This window comes from Misgurnus anguillicaudatus, chromosome 16 (genome assembly GCF_027580225.2).
Source record: "Misgurnus anguillicaudatus chromosome 16, ASM2758022v2, whole genome shotgun sequence".
Lineage (NCBI taxonomy): Eukaryota > Metazoa > Chordata > Actinopteri > Cypriniformes > Cobitidae > Misgurnus > Misgurnus anguillicaudatus.
In genome coordinates this window covers 26,941,899-26,961,856 of record NC_073352.2, presented here as the reverse complement: position 1 = coordinate 26,961,856, position 19,958 = coordinate 26,941,899, and the positions used below count along the sequence as shown (strand labels likewise).

At 38.9% G+C, this 19,958-nt stretch overlaps 1 protein-coding gene across 3 annotated transcripts in view; it reads left to right on the top strand.

Moving 5' to 3' along the window:
* pdgfrb (platelet-derived growth factor receptor, beta polypeptide) overlaps positions 1-19,958 on the top strand; it is a 44,947-nt gene that overhangs the window by 21,396 nt on the left and 3,593 nt on the right. For all 3 annotated transcript variants that reach the window (XM_073854407.1, XM_073854406.1, XM_073854408.1), the window contains 18 exons: positions 126-377; positions 634-764; positions 1,069-1,234; positions 2,239-2,410; positions 2,491-2,606; positions 6,896-7,019; positions 8,471-8,679; positions 10,306-10,400; positions 10,634-10,766; positions 10,950-11,054; positions 11,138-11,248; positions 11,953-12,115; positions 13,192-13,358; positions 16,044-16,163; positions 16,306-16,424; positions 16,583-16,694; positions 18,518-18,617; positions 19,853-19,958. In XM_073854407.1, coding sequence (XP_073710508.1) covers positions 126-377; positions 634-764; positions 1,069-1,234; positions 2,239-2,410; positions 2,491-2,606; positions 6,896-7,019; positions 8,471-8,679; positions 10,306-10,400; positions 10,634-10,766; positions 10,950-11,054; positions 11,138-11,248; positions 11,953-12,115; positions 13,192-13,358; positions 16,044-16,163; positions 16,306-16,424; positions 16,583-16,694; positions 18,518-18,617; positions 19,853-19,958 — 2,501 coding nt within the window. The remainder of the gene's footprint in view (positions 1-125; positions 378-633; positions 765-1,068; positions 1,235-2,238; positions 2,411-2,490; positions 2,607-6,895; positions 7,020-8,470; positions 8,680-10,305; positions 10,401-10,633; positions 10,767-10,949; positions 11,055-11,137; positions 11,249-11,952; positions 12,116-13,191; positions 13,359-16,043; positions 16,164-16,305; positions 16,425-16,582; positions 16,695-18,517; positions 18,618-19,852) is intronic.

Sequence of the window (19,958 nt, the reverse complement as noted above, 5' to 3'; positions counted from 1 at the left end):
GATTTGTTTCATTCACTTCTGTTGTAAATGCAAAGTTAGATGATCTTGACTGTTATCAGGTTATCTTAGTCAGTGCTTATCTTTACAAATCACTCACTTACTCATATTCATTCACTGTCTATTAGATCCTGAGGTTTGGTTTCTTAAAAATGATCATGATATGGTGACTAAGACTCATGAAGAGGGCACAATACCATGCCTGGTGACGGATCCACGGATAAATGTCACACTGCTTGAAAAGGACACAGTGGTGGAGGGTTCGTACAACCCCAGCGTGGGCTACACTGCCGTCCTGGAGGACAGAACCTATAAATGCAGGGGAGAGCTGAACGGCACGAAGAAAGAATCCAAATCCTTCTACGTCTACAGCATCCTGGGTATGTTAACAATCGACAGATTTTACTTTTACAAAAAGTGAACTACTAACTGCTTTTCAACCATCTGACACCTGTTAAACAAGAATAGGATGAGTTTTGTATTAAATCAGACAGGGATCTCCATCTGTTGTACATCTGCTGAGTCTGATATCTGTCTCATCGTTCATTAGATAGCGTCTCATATAAACACATCAGATTGTTTGCGTTATAGAAGACAAAAGCAGTTTTGTTCTCTCTTTCGCACACATGGCCTTAGTCCCCGAGGTTCTGGACCCCTACATCAACGCCTCCAAAACTGTGCTGAAACAGGGCGAGACGCTGCACGTCAACTGCACGGTTAACGGTGTGGAGCTGGTCTTCTTCTCCTGGGACTTTCCCAACAAAGACGTGAGTGGGCTGAAAACACATTGCTTTGTTTCCAGAATTTTCTCATTCGTGCACTTTGGCTCCCATAAGAGGTTCAGAATGTTGAATTACCTCAAGATGTTCAGCCGCACCTCTCTCCTCATCGTCTTCATGTTTAATGTGTTTTTATTAAGTGTTAAAGTAATACATATGTAATGGAGTAAAAAACTATGTAACTACCATCATGGTGGGCACCTGTTTAAGCTGGTTGACCAGCTTTTCCTCTAGTTTAAACTGGTTTTCCAGAAGGATAATGATTTTTTTATTGATCTTATTTAACCCACAGAAGGGAAAAATTGAGCCATTGACTGATGTTCTGTCCTCTTTGAGCATGCGCTCCTGTCTCAACATCACAGATGTGACTCTGGCCAGCTCTGGAGAGTATTTTTGTCACGTACACGAGAGTGTGATGGACCAGAAGGCTTCAGCCAGTATCACCATCACTGTACTGGGTAAGAACTGCAGATTAAACATGCTCGATACATCAGTAATGGGTTCTTTGTGGCACCCATCCAATGTTTTTGCTGGTCTTTAAGGGTCAGGGTGAGAGCTTTGTACAAACCATTAGTATGATCCTAGAAACTAATTTACTCAACTGCATTGCCTAGTTATAAAAAATAAATCTCATTTAAATGGTATGTTATATTAAGCAGCTTACTGTAGCGGTTCACTTACTGGAAGCACTTGGAAACATTGATGGTTAGATTTTATTGATGGTTAGCTCAAATAAACAGAAGTCTTGCATCAAGAGACTCTTCATGTGATGCATGAAAGTACTGTAAAAACTGAGTAACATCTTTCATGCAAACCCAAATAAAATGAACATTCGCATCCACAAGGCCTCAGTGTTCATGAGTTTACTCTGAAGGAAAATTTCAGCATTTAAAGCAAACAGTGCAGGTGAATGCAGACATTGAGTTCGCTGTGTTTATGTTTAACACGAAAAAAAAAAAACACACACACTGTCCAAACCGCTGTACACAGACGTGCTGTACTCTAAGATTCAGAGGAACTGACCGTAGATCAGCTGTCACACAGATTGCAGTCTAAAGTGCTTTTAGCACCTGTGCATGATTTAGATCAAACTTATTAAATATTAAATAGATAATATAAGATGAGCAAGCAAGACTCTCTGTACCTAATATGATGTATTTGGATGAATAGTCATTCATAAAACATGGGCATACACAATATCAAACAGGCATATACATCCCATTCACTTACATTGTAAGAGAGACACACAGAGATATAATCAGGATATCAAAGAGACCTGGAGGTCTGGCTCTTTAAACTACAACCTCACTGCACTTTCTGAATCAATAGATTTATTATGTGTCTCATACACAGACTGAGTGTTTTAAAGTGCTAACCCTGTACAGCTACAGAGTTCAGTGGGAATATGTATGACCTTCAATGACTTTCAAACTAAATGCAATATCTGTTGACATGTCTGCAGAGAAAGGTTTCGTTGCCCTCACGTCTCATCTGGACAGGAACGTCTCTGCAAAGCACGGTGAAAATGTTGAGCTCAAAGTGGAAATAGAGGCATATCCCAAACCCACTGTTAACTGGACTAAAGATGGAGTCCTTATTCGTGGACACAACATGAGACAGGAACATGAGACCAGGTAATGAACCCACATCATAAAACGACATCAATCCCCTTAACAGGATAACGCTCTAGATGTTTCCTGGGGATCTGTCGCAGGTATGTCAGCACGTTGACCCTGGTGAGGATCCGACTGGAGCAGATGGGTCTCTACACTGTCAGTGTCCAGAATGAAGATGCCGTTAAAAAGATGACCTTTGACCTCGAGGTGAAAGGTGAGACAGTTTGACATTAATTCTCGCACCATATCGTTGCAGCCCATTTCCTGAGATCAGACGGCCGTGGTGGCTGCAAAAAAAACAGTTGGTGTCATGTTGAGAATATTTTAGTTATTTTGGTATAAAATAAACAATAACAAATGATAGATACTTTATTGTATTAAGTTATTTTATGTTTATGTGCAGTAATGCATTATTATGATTATCTTTAAATTATCACAAAAGTGTTTTGGAAAATCTGCTCTTACAAAAATAAACCATGGTTATATTACACTTATTATGGCTAAACCATAGTTACTTTCATAGGTGGAATTTGGGGGTCATGATCCCTCAGACCAGAGCCAATTATGATTTCGTCTGAGCTTTTACTGAAATAAAAATATAAGAATTCATATTTTATTTGTCTAATCCTAACATTTTAATGGGCAGACTGAGTAACTTCCTTAATTCATTCAGTAATTTATTTAAACCATATTTTAAATCAAAACCATGAATTCCTGAGAGATCATGGTATTAACAAACCAATGGTTGATTTCTGTAAGGGCCGACATTTTCTTCCTCGATGTGGCTGTTTGTAGCAGCCAGTGAAATTTAAACAAATGCATTACTTAGTGCACTTGTCCACACGGGTATTTTCAAAACTGAAAATGTTTCTATGCACTTTAACAGTTCGTCCACACGCAAACGCAGTATTAAGTGAATGAAACCAAACTTTTTATTAAACTCCTGCCAGAGTAAAGTTTTTTAGAAACTCGTTGTTGTGTAGACAGACCCGTCGCCAGACCTCAGTCTTAAGGGGGGCATATGAAATGCATGGGAGGGCACACTTATTATTAGCCTACAGTATACTTATAATAATATATACTCTATTCGCGCAGCACGTAATCATCACGTTAAACAACCATCAGCAATATGACCAGATAGCCTATAGCCTACACACCACATTACATATAGAAAAAATTTTATGAATATCCATAATCTATACAACATATTACATGTAACACCAGAGACATCTCTCAAACATTGCATTTTAAAGCAGTCAACAGAGGGATATGCATTGCCATGAGACACGTGCGCGCGCACACACACACACAATCACACACACGCACGCAGACTTTGAACCTACGGTACTGTGGAGGCAGCGCTGTCGTCTCTCCTTTCCCTCCTGTCAGTACAGCGGCAGGCGGCGTTTCTCCGAGCAGAAGCTCCTCATTAATAAAGTGTCCATATCTTCTGAATGTAGTAATCTGTTAGGCCCGGGGTCGGGCTCCACGGTAGAGGTCTTCACGGGTCCACTTAGATCCGAAAACCCGAGGTCCGGCCCGGCCAGAGACCCGATCGGGTCTAAAAGTTTCACATGTGCCTCGGACACGGGTCGGGTACAACAAAAGCGGCATCGGGTCTCTCGGGTAATTTAAAAATGAATGTGTTTTTTCTGAACGGACCCGAGAAGACCCGAACTCTCTCGCCTGTGTGCCTCAATGTCCTTTTCAAACCTCTCATCTGTTTGCCAAGAGCGCTTGCGACATTGTGTGGTTGTCGGAAGGTTCATTTTCGTTGAGACAAACATGTCAGTCAATTATAAATGTACATTTTAGCAGTTACGTTGGTGTCGTCGTCAGATAACAAAGTAAAACCAATGGAGCAGCTCGCCAAATTGGTTGCAAGGCCACCGGAGTTTCTTTCTGTCTGACTGCTGTGCATCTTTTGGAGACTGTTGTTGGGCTTTTAACCATTTGCGGATAATATCCATCTTAAAGCAGTATAGCTAAGCGAAAACTCATCCAGTTTAAAAAAGTGCGGTAACTGTTGAGCGGCTACACTGACGTAGGCTACGTCACGTACGTGTCGTACGTAGCCTCGTGATAGGCTGTTGCAGTGTAGCTAGATTCCCATCAATCAAACAAAATCACACCATTGTTTTTTATATTTTTAATGTTTTAATTATAAAGAATACAACATTAATGCAACACAAAATTAGCAACATTAATAATTTAAAATGACAGTATTTTTGTAAATACTGGGGGGGCACAAGCGTCCTTGAGGGCGGGCCCGGCCCCCTAAGGCCCGCCCATAGCGACGGGTGTGTGTGTAGACGGTGAGTTTTTGGCTTGTGACATTGGCCCTGTCCCAAATGGCGGACTTCATGTGGACTTTTGGTCTCGTGGCCTTAATTTGCACGTGCTCGCTTAGTTTCCGAGTCTGTGTGGTGTCCCATCTGTCATTGTTATGCTACGAAGTGTGCTCATCAGCGCCCCTTTGCACCCTTGATGCGTTCTTCGGCACTGTTGCAGGTCTCACGCACTTTACCAACCCAGAAGTCCTTGCGAAAGAGCAATCTGATGACAGATGGGAGGAGTTTACACTGATCGACAACCTCTCTTCCTATTTCCGGAGTGACGCTTAAGTCTGTCCCAAAATACGACTCTGGTGCACCCTCGTGGACTCGCGTCAAGGGTCCCTAAGGTCTGCACTACATGATGTCATCAAAGTGTGGACTCTGAGGAAGTCCACAATCCAGAGTGTGCCAAATGGCGCACTTCATGTGGACTTTTGGTCTTGTGGCCTTAAATTGCGCATGCTCGCCTAGTCTACGAGTCCGAAGGGTGTCCCATCTGTCATTTTTACACTCCAAAGTGTGCTCATCAGCGCCCCCTTTGCCCCCTTGATGCAGTCTTCGGCGAAGCCCGCACTGCAGCAGGCTTCGCGCACTTTACCAATCCAGAAGTCCTTGCGAAAGAGCAATCAGACCGATCAGACGACGGATGGGAGGAGTTCACACTAATGGGCAACTTCTCTTCCTATTTCTGGCATGACGCTCTAGTCTGTCCCAAAATATGACTCCGGTGCGCCCTCTTGGACTCACACATCAAGGGTCCCTAAGGTCTGCACTACATGATGTCATCAAAGTGTGGACTCTGAGGAAGTCCACAATCCAGAGTGTGCCAAATGGCGCACTTCATGTGGACTTTTGGTCTCGTGGCCTTAAATTGCGCATGTTCGCCTAGTCTACGAGTCTGTAGGGTGTCCCATATTTCGTTTTTACGCTCTGAAGTGTGCTCATCAGCGCCCCCTTTGCCCCCTTGATGCGGTCTTCGGCGAGGCCCGCACTGCAGCAAGCTTCGCGCACTTTACCAATCCAGAAGTCCTTGCGAAAGAGCAATCAGACCGATCAGACGACGGATGGGAAGAAGTTCACACTAATGGGCAACTTCTCTTCCTATTTCCGGCATGACGCTCAAGTCTGTCCCAAAATACGACTCCGGTGTGCCCTCTTGGACTCACGTCAAGGGTCCCTAAGATCTGCACTACATGATGTCATCAAAGTGTGGACTCTGAGGGGGTCCACAAGTCCAGGGTGTGCCAAATGACGCACTTCATGTGGACTTTCCATCTCATGGCCTTAAATTGCGCATGCTCGCCTAGTCTACGAGTCCGTAGGGCGTCCCATCTGTCGTTTTTACGCTCCGAAGTGTGCTCATCAGCGCCCCCTTTGCCCCCTTGATGCGGTCTTCCGCGAAGCCCGCACTGCACCAGGCTTCGCGCATTTTAACAATCCAGAAGTCCTTGCGAAAGAGCAATCAGACCGATCAGACGACGGATGGGAGGAGTTCACACTAATGGGCAACTTCTCTTCCTATTTCCGGCATGACGCTTGAGTCTGTCCCAAAATATGACTCCGGTGCGCCCTCTTGGACTCACACGTCAAGGGTCCCTAAGCTCTCCACTACATGATGTCATCAAAGTGTGGACTCTGAGGAAGTCCACAAGTCCAGAGTGTGCCAAATGGCGCACTTCATGTGGACTTTCTGTCTCGTGGCCTTAAATTGCGCATGCTCGCCTAGTCTACGAGTCCGTAGGGTGTCCCATCTGTCGTTTTTACGCTCCGAAGTGTGCTCATCAGCGCCCCCTTTGCCCCCTTGACATCAAGGGTCCCTAAGGTCTGCACTACATGATGTCATCAAAGTGTGGACTCTGAGCAGGTCCACAAGTCCGGAGTGTGCCATTTGGGACAGGGCCATAGTTGTTTGTGCTGAGGCAAAAACTCTGCAATGACTTCTGATTGGCCAACATGGATTTAGGGATAGGGATATTTCACCATCTGTTGGTTAGGCATGCTCTTGACAGTGCTTCATACCAGGTATTTGTGTGTTCGTGTGATGATGATGTTTTAACGAAGGAGGAACTCATTTTATAAAAATACCTGTGTATGTGTAGACTAGGCCTTAATATTTGTGTGTGTTTAAATAATAATATGGGCTGATGTCATGTTTCTGTCTCTATAGTTCCTCCTCAAATAACTGAACTGTCTGATCATCACCTGCCGGGGAAGAGACATGCGGTCACCTGTGTAGCCGAGGGTGTGCCATCACCCACCATCCAGTGGTTCAGTTGTGACAGCATGCCCAAGTAATGTGTCCATCATCATTATTACATACAAAAAAAACATTTAGCTCTGTTTTCATTTCATTTGATTCCATGTTGAAATCAGATCAATTTTAAATGCATATTTTTTCTATTTGTCCAAAAGACAAATTGTACTTCCTTTGAAGCACATGTTCTGCCCCAATGTTTACGTAATCTCAGATATGCTGTTTGTTTAGTGTGCCGATGGTAAACACTAGACTATTATGCAACATCTTAAAATGTTAAAAACCCTTTTAATGATTCTCATTCATATTTCATAAGGATTGTTTTAGAGATAAGTAAATTTGTACGTTATGAGTTTGTACAGCACTTTTGAAAAGCATTCATTGGCGCGATGAAGGGAAAGTGGTTGATGGGAATTTGCTTGAATGTGCTCTGTGCATCATCTGAATGCTGTGCATATGCTTATAAAACACTCCAGAATACTTCAGTATGAATAATGCAAATCGTGTATGCCGTAACAGCTATTAGTGCACACCTCTAGTCAATCACACCACACTTACTGTACGACTGGAGCTCTGAATGCTTGGCTAAACCCAGCAGATTTTATTGCCTGTGTTTGTTGAGGTTTGCAGATTGAATAATCACTAATGAGTTTCAGAAAGTGTTTCACCTTTACTCCCAAGCATGATAAACATTTGAAACATTAATGTGCTATAAAATGGGCTGTAAAATATATCGAAATCATGTGCACATTACAATAGTTAGCAATAACTGAATGATTTTAAAACAGGTTATGTATAGTAATATTTTTAGTAAAGAGACTGGCACAGGAATGTTAGTGCTCTTGGGACTCACATGTGCCGAAGCGATCGGACAAAATGTATGACTCGTGTATGTTTTAGGGATGTAAATTGCCATGGGTCTCACAATACGATACATTGTGTGCATGTTATATCATGATATGTTGCGGCACAATGCATGCTGTGATATATTTGTATAATTTTACATAGTATTATTGTATCAATATCATATCATATACATTTTTGTGCAGCCCATACTAGAAATTTGACCCCTTCATTTAACCCGTCTAGTAAGTAGTGTACATACACACACAGAGCAGTGGGCAGCTATCACAGTAGTTCCTGGACAGATGCTTTGATCAGGGCCACGGTCATTTCCTGTCGCTGTTCTGTCGATTTTTGCTTCCTGTCAGATTGTGCTACCTATGCGTTTTCATGCTTGGGGGTTAGGTTTTGGGTAGGGATTTGTATGACAGGTAGCATAATGTTAATGAGAATTAAACCTATGACCTTCAGGTCGCAAGTCCAACTCTCTAACCTTAGGCCACAACTACCTTCAATATACTATGCAATATTGTTTTCACATGCCCTAAACAGTTTGATTGAGCTTGATTCATTTATCTCATTTAAAAACTGTGTGCAGTATGCATTCTTCAAATGCTAAATACAGTCATTGTGTGTTCTCATAAGATGCAGTAACAAAAGTGCTGTATGGAGCCCTCTAGTGGAGGATCCAGAGACCGTCTCAATCCAGACTAACATCACCTACAACAGCACACGTAAGATCCACCAGGCTCACAGTCAGTTGTCACTCCTGCGGCCACAGCTGCTCACCATCCGCTGTGAAGCCAGGAACGAGAGAGGAACCCGGGCCAGAGACATCAGACTGGTCAACAGCAGTGAGTACAATCGCTTTGTGTGTGTGTGTTATAAAGTTAAAGCCCTCGTTTGAAATGAAGATCTCATGAGTGAAGCAGCACCCATGGAGAACAAACACAGAGAGGCTTTGGTTTCAATCCCATAATCATCCTGGGTTGTTTTCATGAGCAGCACTGAGAACCTGATACTGTTTCATCTGTGAGAAAAACACACACACACTTGTAAATGCCCTGGGAAACACGTACTCAAAATATGTATGTTATGAGAATCCAGTCCTTCTGACTCAAAGTTAAAAAAATAAGAGTTAATGGTTAATGTGGCACTAAACAGAATTGCAAAACTTACAAACAGATCGCCCCCTTGTCTGTCATTGTTGTAGCCCTGCCCAAAATTCCCATGATTTGTTAAATCATATGCTGTCATATCAGACCGTTTAGGCAACATTTATTGAGTCTCATATTGTTTAAATAATGAATATGATTGTTTCTTCTGTGGAACACAAAAGTAGTAAATGATGAAAGATAAAAAAGATTATTGGGTAAATAATCACGTAAATTAGCATTTAACATAAATCATTATTTTAACTTGAATCGGTATTTAATGTGAATCATTGTTTTAATGTGAATCAATGTTTAACATGAATCAGCATTTAACGTGAATGATTATTTTAACGTGAATCAGTATTTACCGTGAATCAGCATTTAACGTGAATCAGCATTTAACATGAGTCAGCATTTAACGTGAATCAGCATTTAATGTGAATCAGCATTTAACGTGAATCAATATTTAATGTGAATCAGCATTTAACGTGAAACACCATTTAATGTGAATCACCATTTATCTTGAATCATTATTTTAACGTGAATCAGTATTTAACATCAATCATTATTTTAACGTGAATCAATATTTAACGTGAATCAATATTTAACGTGAATCATTATTTTAATGTGAATCATTATTTTAACGTGAATCAGCATTTAACGTGAATCAGCATTTAACGTGAATCAACATTTCAGCATTTAACGTGAATCAGCATTTAACGTGAATCAGTATTTAACGTGAATCAGCATTTAACGTGAATCAGCATTTAACGTGAATCAGCATTTAATGTGAATCAGTATTTAACGTGAATCAGCATTTAACGTGAATTAGCATTAAACGTGAATCAACATTTAACGTGATCAGTATTTAACGTGAATCAGCATTTAATGTAAATCAGCATTTAACATGAATCAGCATTTAACGTGAAACAGTATTTATGTGAATCAGTATTTAACGTGAATCATTATTTTAACGTGAATCATTATTTTAACGTGAATCATTATTTTAATGTGAATCATTATTTTAACGTGAATCAGCATTTAACGTGAATCAGCATTTAACGTAAATCAGTATTTAATGTGAATCAGTATTTAATGTGAATCAGCATTTAACATGAATCAGCATTTAACGTGAATCAGTATTTAACGTGAATCAGCATTTAACCCGAATCATTATTTTAACGTGAATCAGCATTTAATGTAAATCAGTATTTAACGTGAATCATTATTTCAATGTGAATCAGTATTTAACATGAATCAGCATTTAACACGAATCAGTATTTAACATTAATCAGTATTTAAAACGTGTGTTTTGTCTCTGTCCAGCGTTGTTCTCACAGGTGGCTGTCCTGGCTGCTGTTCTGGCACTCGTGGTCATCGTCATCATCTCCATCATCATCCTCATCGCTGTGTGGAGGAAGGTTAGTGACATCATACCCTGTTTCACTGAAACTCAGGCCTCACACCAGAGCCCCTCCTTTAGGAGGAGCATTCAGGGTTAGCAAAACAAACAGTAACACAGCACCAGATCGACTAAATGTATGTCAGCAAATATGCTTTTGAGAGAAAAGATTTTATATGACAACTCAAAATGATTCACATCAGTTACTGCAAATTTAGCATGAATAAACTGAAACACTTTTCTCTTCTGCAGAAACCACGTTATGAAATCAGGTGGAAGGTGATCGAGTCGGTCAGTTTGGACGGACATGAGTACATCTATGTAGACCCAATTCACTTGCCATATGACCTGGCATGGGAGATGCCACGAGACAGTCTGGTGCTGGGTAAGAATGCCAACATCTATACCACAGACAGACAGACAGTGTGCTATATCTGCCTGTCTAGTAACCACACAGTACAGCTTAGCGACTGGCAAACCCATCTTCAAAAAAAATGTAAACAGCTCAGCTATTCATTTGTCTTACATAACAACTCATCAGAATAATTTGTACTCTATGTTTATTCAGGTCGTACGTTGGGATCTGGAGCGTTCGGGCGTGTTGTTGAGGCGACGGCATACGGTCTCGGTCTCTCTCAGTCCGCCACTAAAGTGGCAGTAAAGATGCTCAAATGTAAGTGTAAAATTCTCAACAGCACAGTAAACACATGATTTAAAACAAACATGATGCTCACACGTGGTTTCACATTATTGTAGCAACCGCAAGGAGAAGTGAGACACAAGCTCTGATGTCTGAGCTGAAGATCATGAGCCATCTTGGTCCTCACCTGAACATTGTGAACTTGCTGGGCGCCTGCACCAAACAAGGTGAACAGTCTCAGATGCTTTTTATGGTGTGTTTTTTTTTTTCAAATTGAACACTGTGGTATTAAATTAAATTAAATTAAATTAAATTAAATTAAATTAAATTAAATTAAATTAAATTAAATTAAATTAAATTAAATTAAATTAAATTAAATTAAATTAAATTAAATTAAATTAAATAAAATAAAATTAATAAACTGTATTACACTCACTGTGACTTACTAAAGAAATAAGCTTGCAATAAAAGGTATTATGTTGCAGTGATTTTACCGTGCTAAAGAGAAAATTAACTGACACATTTAAGGAATAGTTTGTCCCAAAATGGCATTGAATAATTTCTAATTTTTAAATCTTGAAAAACATCCATCAAAATGTCGTTCGAGGTAAAGCAATGGGTTTTTGGGTCACAGGTCAGTCTTCCAGCTCTTGCAAACACATATGGCCATAGTTTATTAAGTTTGAAATATAAACGTTTCCTTACAAAATCCCATTACTTGAAGCCATTTAATAACTGTATGGATGAGTTTTTAATGGATGGGTGCACTTTTTGGAGCTCTATAAAAATGCCATTATAAAGCTGAAAAAGAGACTGGATATTATTTATTATTACTCTGATATTATTATTGGATGTTCTTTAATATAACTTCGACTGTGTTTGGCTGAAAGAAAAAAGTCATATACTCATCGAATCATTTTATTTCCCTCAGGTCCACTGTACCTGGTAACCGAATACTGTCGCTATGGTGATCTGGTGGATTACCTGCACAGGAACAAGCACAGCTTCCTTCAGTACTACACTGACAAGAACCACATCGCCAACGGCAACAGCACTCAGATCTGTCATGATGCTGATGTACCAACAGGAAAAGAGTATGAGAACCCTCTCTTTATTTCTTAGCTTCTGTTGTAACATATTCAGCATTTACTGTATCATTTTAAAATATGAAACTGTCTAACAGGAAGTGTAATGTTTTTATGTTAGTCTGCGCAACAAAAGCCCAATCCAAACCACATTCATTTATGATTTGAAATCCAGTTGAACTTAAAGGGACACTCCACTTTTTTTGAATATATGCTCATTTTCCAGCTCCCCTAGAGTTAAACATTTGATTTATACCGTTTTGGAATCCATTCATCTGATTTCCGGGTCTGGCGCTAGCACTTTTAGCATAGCTTAGCACAATCCATTGAATCTAATTAGACCATTAGCATTGCACCTAAAAAAAGAACCAAAGAGTTTCAATATTTTTCCTATTTAAAACTTGACTCTTCTGTAGTTACATCGTGTACGAAGACCGACAGTAGATTAAAAGTTGCGATTTTCTAGGCAGATATGGCTAAGACTATACTCTAATTCTGGCGTAATAATCAAGGACTTTGCTGCCATAACATGGCTGTAGCAGGCGTAATGATATTACGCAGCACCTGAAAATAGTACCCTGCTATTGAAAGTAACCGAGGGGACTACTTTCGGGCAGTGCGTAAAATCACTACGCCTGCTGCAGCCATGTTACAGCAGCAAAGTCACACGCTGTCGGTCTAAGTACACGATGTAACTACAGAGTCAAGTTTTATATAGGAAAAATATCGAAACTCTTTGTTTATTTTTTAGCGCGATGCTAGTGGTCTGATCAGATTCAGTGGATTGTGCTAATAGCGCCAGACCCAAAGATCAGCTGAATGGATTTCAAAATGGTAATAATTTATTGTTCAACTCTAGGGGAGCTGGAAAATCAGCATATTTTCATAAAAAGTGGAATGTCCCTTTAAATGTCTCAGTCTAAATCAATTTGTATTTCATCCTTTAGTTCGTAGTGATTAGTGAACAAATATATCTGCACTGAGCAGATCAGATTTTATAGCTTGCAAAATGAAAGTGTGAACCGATCTGAAGATCAGATTTGAAGAAATGTAAAGCTGACTAGTGATCTCACTGTGATCTCTAGATATGTATCGTTTGGCAGCGAGTGTGATGGAGGTTATATGGACATGACCAAAGATTTACAGACAGAATATGTTGCCATGCAAGAGCTCACGGACACTATCAAGTATGCTGACATTCAGCCGTCACCCTACGAGTCCCCTTACCAGCAGGACATCTACCAGGAGCAAGGTACTGTACATACTGTATATCTTTCTTTTACAAAAAAGAAAATGTGTTAGATTTTTAGATACTTGCCGTGAAGCACCACGCTGCATCACACCATGTATCATATCATACATGGTGTGCAACCTTCTTCTGAATAAAAGGTTCAAAAGCTGTCACTGGGGCGGTACCCTTTCAAAAAGTACACCTTTGTGGTACCTAAAGAGTGCTCAAAGGTACATATTTATCCATCAAAGCTACCTATCTGTATCTAAATGGTACATATTATGACCCTTTTAAAGGGTAGTGTCCCAGTGACAGCTTTTGTACCTTTTTCTGACAGTGTAGGATAAAAACATGTCTGTCTATAAATAATAGAAATCACTATGCTATTTTTAAAGTATGCTATTTACTGTACTGTAGGTCAAATTGCATACAAAAACTGGTGGCATGCTTTGATCTGAATCTGTTTTTAATCAGAATCTAAACAAGTCTTTAGTTTCTTCCTCTTCGTGCCAAACATTGTCAGAAATGATTTCAGTTTGGCCTAAACACAAAAAACAAATGATGTGACTAAAGTTTTATCCCGGCAGGGCCACACCTGCCTCTTCTTCTCTATGAATTTGCATGCAATTAAATGAATCACTTTAAACATAATCAAACTGCTCTGTTTGTATTGTAACACTGCGGTGATGACAAGATTTCTGTTTTTAAATGAGGAAGTTTAGCAAATGAACAAATAATCCAAGTCACGAAATAGTGTAAACTGTGTATTATGCAGATGTTATGTATAGTGGAGAAACATCATGCATTAGCACACAACACATGTGTTATGATTTATACTTTAAACTAAAAAGAGAAAAAAATCATGTTTTCACTTCCTGATATGACAGGATGTCCGATGAACTGCCTCCACTGCGGTAAACTTAACCGCATGATGATGCTCCACTATACATAACATCTGCATAATACACAGTTTGCACTATTTTGTGACTTAGATTATTTGTTCATTTGTCATCTTCCTCATTCGAAAACAGAACATCTTGCCGTCACCACAGTGTTACAATGCAATGCTGTAAATTTTACCGCAGTGATTTATTTAAAACGGTAATGCGTTGTGTATAAGAGATGCTTTACTAGAAGGTTGTGTGGTTTCTTATGTCGACATGTGAATTATGTAGCAAATCACCCAACCACAAAAGTACTATGGTGGGTCAGTGATGCTATCGGACGGTTATACAGTCGGAACAAAAATAATTGGTTTACTTTCCAAAAAAACATTAAATTATAAAAAAACTTGGAGTTCTTATAGAATTACCACACTCGAATTAAAGCTGTATATTTTTATTTCCATCAGAATGTATCATCAAAAATATTGGATATAACTAGATTAACTCTTTCCCCGCCATTGACGAGTTATATCCTCAATTAAGAAAAAACAGTTGCATGAAAAATGTGTTCCTGAAAAATTTTTATGATTTATTTTTATTTTTACCCAATGAAAAAACTAAAGCCAAAATGTTATTTACTCAATTTTAACTTTGTGCATGTTTTGATAATCGTTCTGAGAATCTGATCTCTAACAAAATTTCCTTTACAAAAATTAAATTCAGCTTTTTGCTAAAAAAATATGGTTAAAGAAAAATACCCATATTTAAGAGTTTATAAGCAAAAAAATATAGATTTGATGAAAAAAAAATCCCGTTCTGTTTGTTTGTTTATTGTTTGTTTTAAAGCAGAGGATCTGTTCTTTCATTTGATATATTTGTATGTTTATATATTTTTAGAAGAACATTTTCCTGTAAGGCATTTTGTGAAAATGACAAAAAATTCTGGGGGGCAACTTTTCAAAAAATGGCTGGCGGGGAATGAGTTAAGCATTCCTAATACTATGAATAGGGACAATGCAAATCTCAATATGGCCGCTCTGGCGACGGACATCCAGCCTTCTCGTTAAGGGGGTCGCACACCAGACGCGCAGCTCAGCGCCGTGTCGAGTCGCGTCTAGGACAACTTGGAGATATCGCACACCGGAAGTGCACATTAAATAGCGCGAGCTTAGTCAGACAGCGTCTACTTCAAAATGCAAAATTAACGTTAGCAGCCAATGTTAATCTTTAATGATTTGGGACAAATATGATGTTATATAATTTTAAACTGTGTGAGTGGCGCTCTGTGGCGCGACAGGGATTTGAGGAACTTTCTGAGTCGTAGCTGGGCGCCAAGGACAGACGCCACCTGTCAGCGCCGGTGTGCGTATACTCATAGAAAACAATGTGTTCGATTTTTTTAGAACGGCGCTGGGCGTCGCTGAGCTGTGACCCCTTTAAAAGAACCAATCATCATTCGATAAATACTGGCAATTCTCTGAGGGAGGGGCTCTGTAGAGTCGCGACAGGTGCTTGCCAACCTGTGCACTTGAGCGATAGTTGAAATGACTTTGAATAAAGTTTTTAATGTAATTGTATCTTTAGTTTCTTAATCTGAAATCACACGCAGTTAATGTGGTTAATTGTGATTTTTGCGATGTGATTTTAGCGATATCTGTTCTTCCCCATTCAAGCAGGTGTGACTTTAGTCTTGCATGACTGAAATACCTGCGCGCCGGAGGTGTTGCAAAGATGGCCGCTTAGTGGCGCGACTTCCCTAAAGGGATTTTGTTATCATTGTGAAGACTCCTCATGTGTGTCTGTGTGTGTGTGTGTATTGCAGGTCACAGAGTAGACCAGTCTCTGGCCATCAGTGATTCTCCAGTTCTGAGTTACATTGATCTTGTGGGTTTCAGTTATCAGGTGGCGAAAGGCATGGAGTTTCTCGCAGCAAAGAATTGTGAGTATTTGTCAAATGTATTATTTCAATTTAACAAATCATATTTACTACATCTGATTCTATGTGTACAGATGTAGATCGTTATCTATTTTGTCCTCAAACCCTAAAGAAATCTGTTTTTATCTCGCATGTGTTTTTTAGTGTGTCCATCGGGATCTGGCAGCCAGAAACGTCTTGATCTGTGAGGGCAAATTGGCCAAGATCTGTGACTTTGGCCTGGCTAGAGACATCATGCACGATAACAACTACATCTCCAAAGGCAGCGTATGTCCACCCCTCACCATCTTCCGCCATCCTCTCAGTGCAGTGTGATCTGAGTATATTAACACCGTAATCAAAGAACTGTACAAGTCAAAGATGTGAATTTGAAATGAAACTGATGTCTTGTGATGCTTAGTGAAGATTTACATTTTTCTCTCCAGACTTTTCTCCCATTGAAGTGGATGGCACCAGAGAGCATCTTTCATAACCTGTACACTTCACTGAGTGACGTCTGGTCTTACGGCATCTTACTGTGGGAGATTTTCACTCTGGGTGTGTTCTTCAAACCATTAATTTAGTTCAAACGTTTGTGTTATAATGATTATTACTTATAAAACGGTCAGTTTTAGACCTTGATTCTGATTGGTCAATAGTTGTGTTTTATTTATGATAATGCACATCTATGATCCCTGCACCAAACGATTCACAGTTGTTTATTTAACTTTATGGAAGTTGCATATACAGTACTGTGCAAAAGTCTTAGGACACCACCACCAGACTTGTTGTTTTAGAAGTTTAAATGTACATCCATATTTATTTTTCACTCTTTTTATTAAGATACAAACAGAAAATACAGAAAATATATGTACAAAAAAATAAATTTTCAGGACTAGATGTCTTCTTTAGGCATCGTCTGTGTTTAGTGTGACCTCTCTTGGCACTAAACACATCTTGAGGGTTAAAAGATCCTTGTGGGTTGTTCCCATTCACTGCCCTTTTGGGTTGTTCATGTACAAAAAAGGCCACTGAATTAAACGGCTGTAAAAAATTATCAGATACATTTTTTTCTTTTTTTTTCAAAAATCTGTTAATCAACCTCGGTACTGATCAAACCTACCAAATGTTTACAAAATTTGCATGATTTTAACCCTTTAATTGCCAAGCTCATAAGTGGTGTCACTGATTTGGGGGGGGGGAACACAAATTTACTGATTTTCAACCTAGAAAGTGATTGTGGACTAGATTTTTTTTTGGGCATGCCAAAGATCGGCAAAAACATTGGCCTTGATGCAGTTTTAGTTTTTGTGCAGCATCAGTTTTTGTTCTTTTCCTCCCTCGTTTACTCTATTTGTCCCATTGACTTCCATTATAACAAAATTTTTTGATTGCAAAGCCATGACACCATATAATCATGCATTCTTGATTGTTGGCGTTTTTTCCTTTTGCTAAGAGTTCAAATTTGTAATTTTTACTGTTGATCACCATGTGGCACCATTAACCCTTTAGTAGACCTGTGCAAAAAACAGAGCTTAATTTCATGTACATTGAGTTATATCAATGGGGCAAAAAAGCCACAAACAACTAATTAGGGAGAAAAATTCTGCACAAAAACTAAAAATGCATCAAAGCCAATGTTTTTACCAATCTTTGACAAGCCCAAGACTGTGAAAAAGGTTTTTAAAAAATCCAGTCCACAATCACTTTTTATATTAAAAATCTGTAATTGTGTGTGTGTTTTTTTTTTCATCAAATCAGTGACACCACTTATGAACTTGGCAATTAATGAGTTAAAATCGTGGAAATTTTTTAAGCATTTGGTAGTTTTGATCAGTACTGAGGGCGATTAACAGATTTATTTAAAAAAATGTGGAAAAAATATTCATCTGATAACATTATTACAGCCGTTTAATTTAGTGGCTTTTTTGTACACAAACAACCCGAAAGGGTAGTACATTTGGCCACGGTATATTGTTGAGTTTTTGAAAACTTTCAAAGCATTTTTTCAAAATATGTGTAAATATAAGATTTTTGGATGTATTCTATTAAAGAGACTAAAAAACAATTACGTATATATGATCACTATAACATTGCAAAAACAACAAAATAATTCTGGCATGGTGGCCTAAGACTTTTGCAGAGTACTGTATATACTGTATACATGTGTGTATCATCAACGCAACTTTTATTAAGTAAAATCACTAAAATACTTTTTTATTATCATATTATAATAAATAAAACACTCCTGTGTGTGTATATATATATATATATATATATTTTTTTTTTTTTCATTTATGAACGTTTCTGCTTCTATATTGCTTTGGTAAATATAACATAAAGTATTTTATTGTTGGTGTATTGTCTGTGTGATGTTGCAGGTGGAACCCCGTATCCAGACCTGCCGATGAATGAGTTATTTTACAGCGCTCTGAAGCAAGGTTACCGTATGGCCAAACCTTCATACGCATCAGATGAAATGTATGTTCTCACTCCAGCCATTTAAATAACAATGAACAAACAAATACAATCCTCTCAAATACAATATCACTTAAAGGGATAGTTCACCCAAAAATGAAAATTCTGTCATCATTTACTCATCCTTATGTTGCTCATGTTTTCTTTTATCTGATGAACACAAAAGAAGATAGTGTTAATAAATGATGGTAAGCACACAGTTAAAGGAATAGTCTACTCATTTTCAACACTAAAATACGCCATTACCCCAACCAAGAACCGTCGATACATCCCTCCATCATCCGTGCGCGTGCACGAAAGCGCCGGAGCGCGAGCAAGTTTGGTGGTACAAAATAAAACGTAACGCTTTCTAAGCGGATTTAAAAGAGGAACTATATTTTATGGCATAATAGCACTTTTGGGAGTACTTCGACTCGCCTGAAAAGTCCGCTCCCCTTCTCACTCTCATAATGGGAGAGGGAGGGTGTTACTGCGCCGAGTCGAAGTACTCCCAAAAGTGCTATTACGCCATAAAATATAGTTCCTCTTTTAAATCTGCTTAGAAAAGCGTTACGTTTTATTTTCTACCACCAAACTTGTTCATATAACTACTCGTCTTAAATAGGAAAAACGTTGATGTGTTTGGTCACTTCTAACTTTATCTCTAAATGGTACCATTGAATGAATGGGGCTAAGCTAAATGCTATCGAAGCGTCGCAGCGCGCTCCAGCGCTTACGTGCACGCACACAGATGATAGAGGGATGTATCAACAATTCTTAGTTAAGGTAATAACATATTTTAATATTGAAAATGAGTAGACTATTCCTTTAATTGTAACTATTGACTTCCATAGTAGGAAAAAAAATATTATGTAAGCATTGATAAATGATGAAGAAGATATTTTGATAAATGATGGTAAGCACACAGTTGATGGTAACCGTTAAATTCCATCATATTTGTTTTTCCTACTATGGAAGTCAATGGTTACATTCAGTTGTGTGCTTTACCATCATTTATCAAAATATCTTTTTTTGTGTTCATCAGATAAAGTTCATTCATACTGGTTTAAAACAACATGAAGATGAGAAAATGATGACAGAATTTTCATTTATATCCCTTTAAAGCACAGTGATTTGCACATCAGTTCACAGTAATGAGAGGTTAATGACAGACTTTGGCTTCCGGAAGTTTTTTTTTAGGCTTGTTTAAATCAGAATTTGGGTTTGGTTTAAATGGAGTTTATGTTGTTCCCCTCCAGTTATGAGATCATGAAGAAATGTTGGGATGAGAAGTTTGAGACACGACCAGAGTTCTCCTTTCTAGTGCACTCAATGGGGAACCTTCTGTCGGACGGATATAAAAAG